The sequence below is a fragment of the Scyliorhinus canicula genome, chromosome 7 (assembly GCF_902713615.1).
Source record: "Scyliorhinus canicula chromosome 7, sScyCan1.1, whole genome shotgun sequence".
NCBI classification, from domain to species: domain Eukaryota; kingdom Metazoa; phylum Chordata; class Chondrichthyes; order Carcharhiniformes; family Scyliorhinidae; genus Scyliorhinus; species Scyliorhinus canicula.
Genome location: NC_052152.1, coordinates 196062158 through 196064480, shown reverse-complemented (window position 1 = coordinate 196064480; position 2323 = coordinate 196062158). Strand labels below are relative to the sequence as shown.

The 2323-nt window shown below is 58.5% G+C and overlaps 1 protein-coding gene across 1 annotated transcript in view; it reads left to right on the top strand.

Annotated features, from left to right (window-relative positions):
• The first annotated feature begins 760 nt into the window (after positions 1 to 760).
• Positions 761 to 2323, top strand: part of actr5 (actin related protein 5) — a 40700-nt gene continuing 39137 nt past the window's right edge. The window contains exon 1 of the mRNA XM_038803598.1: positions 761 to 1181. Within this exon, the coding sequence (XP_038659526.1) occupies positions 789 to 1181 (393 nt within the window). The 5' untranslated portion in view covers positions 761 to 788. The remainder of the gene's footprint in view (positions 1182 to 2323) is intronic.

Sequence of the window (2323 nt, the reverse complement as noted above, 5' to 3'; positions counted from 1 at the left end):
TCTAAGACTATTAAATTGATGTGACCATCAATTCACTAGAGACACGATTGGAAGTAAACTGTGGTTTTAATAGTCTTACAACTGAGCCTGCCTGCGACCAGAAGAACTGAGAGCAGGCTCACGGCTGCAGCACTTTACACTTCTGGTAGTGGGCGCTCCTACCTGGAGCCAAGTGTGGAGCCCTGCACAAGCTCATCTTCCCCTATGAGCAGAGCTGTGCAACGGCTCACAGACAGAGCCCACAAGAGCATAATACTATGCAATGCAATACAGTGTGAATTACAATACCGTATGAATTCACCACAGGCAGTGAGATGGCGGGAAGGAGTTTTAGAAGAAAGGAAGTCCGCACTGTACAAGAGGGCAGAATTAGAGCAAACCAGTGCTCGGGGGAATGTAGGGCTGAAGAATCTCAAAGAGATGGGGAAGTTCAACTCATATAAAGCACTTGTGGAGAGGAAGTAAGCTAGAAATGGGAAAGATGCTTAAGTGGAGTCGATGCGAAATAACTTTTGTGATGCACTAACATTGCACATTTAATATCCTCAAGAAGTCCCAAAGCATTTCACAAACAATCTTCCTTGAAGTGCAGTTGGTGGTTTTCAGGGCTCAGGGGAAATGGCAGGGAGTGGCACGGGATGAATTGCTCCTTCAGTGGGCCAGCACAAACAAGATGGACAGAATGGCTTCCTTTGCTGGCAGCATTCCAAGATAGGAACTGAAGTCTCCCGGAACCTCTGGTCGGTGTCCGCGCGGCCGAGGGGAGCTGTTGTTGTGGGCGGACCAAGATGGCGGCGGCCACGGGCGCGGATTTCGCCACCGAGACGCCGCCGAATGTTTATTATTTCCGCGACCCGAAGCCGGTGCCGGATCCGATCTTCGAGCTCGGGGAGGCGCACAGGGACAGTCCGGGCGGCGTGCCGCTGGTGGTGGATAACGGCTCCTTCCAGTGCCGGGTGGGCTGGGCCCTGGACCAGGCGCCGCGGCTTCAGTTTAAGAATGTGTCGGCCCGCAGCCGCGGCGCCTCCCGCAGCGACACCCAGATCGGCAACGACATCCGCAACCTGGAGGTGGTCCGCTGGCTGCTCAAGTCCCAGTTCGACAGGAACGTGGTGGTGAACTTCGACATTCAGGAGCAGGTGTTTGACTATATCTTCCAGCACCTGGGCATCGCCTCTGAGGTGAGAGGTCAACCCCGGGGTGCGGGCGGGGGGGGGTGCTGAAACCCCAGGGGGCAGAACGGTCCAACATTCCAACATGACAAAAAGCACCACCCCTGCCCGGTGGGGGACGGGATCATCTCCCTGTGGGGCTGATCTCCCTCTGGGGGGGGGGGGGGGGGGGGGGGGGGTTTGATCTCCCTGTGTAGTGTGGGGGTGGGGGTGGGGGTGGTTGATCTCCCTGTGTAGTGTGGGGGTGTTGATCTCCCTGTGTAGTGAGGGGGTGGGGGTTGATCTCCCTGTGTAGTGAGGGGGTGGGGGGTTGATCTCCCTGTGTAGTGAGGGGGTGGGGGGTTGATCTCCCTGTGTAGTGAGGGGGTGGGGGGTTGATCTCCCTGTGTAGTGAGGGGGTGGGGGGTTGATCTCCCTGTGTAGTGAGGGGGTGGGGGTTGATCTCCCTGTGTAGTGAGGGGGTGGGGGTTGATCTCCCTGTGTAGTGAGGGGGTGGGGTTGATCTCCCTGTGTAGTGGGGGTGGGGGTTGATCTCCCTGTGTAGTGAGGGGGTGGGGGTTGATCTCCCTGTGTAGTGAGGGGGGGGGTTGATCTCCCTGTGTAGTGAGGGGGTGGGGGTTGATCTCCCTGTGTAGTGAGGGGGTGGGGGTTGATCTCCCGGTGTAGTGAGGGGGTGGGGGGCGGGTTGATCTCCCTGTGTAGTGAGGGGGGGGGGGGGGGGCGGTTTGATCTCCCTGTTTAGTGGGGTGGGGGGGGGGGTTGATCTCCCTGTGTAGTGAGGGGTGGGGGGGGGGTTGATCTCCCTGTGTAGTGAGGGGTGGGGTTGATCTCCCTGTGTAGTGGGGGGGGGGGGGGGTTGATCTCCCGTGTAGTAAGGGTGGGGGGGGGTTGATCTCCCGTGTGTGAGGGGGGGGTGGTTGATCTCCCTGTGTAGTGGGGGGTGGGTTGATCTCCCTGTGTAGTGAGGGGTGGGGGTTGATCTCCGATCTCCCTGTGTAGTGAGGGGGTGGGGGTTGATCTCCCTGTGTAGTGAGGGGGTGGGGGGTTGATCTCCTCTGTGTAGTGAGGGATGGGGGTTGATCTCCTGTGTAGTGAGGGGTGTGGGGGTTGATCTCCTGTGTAGTGAGGGGTGGGGGTTGTTCTCCCTGTGT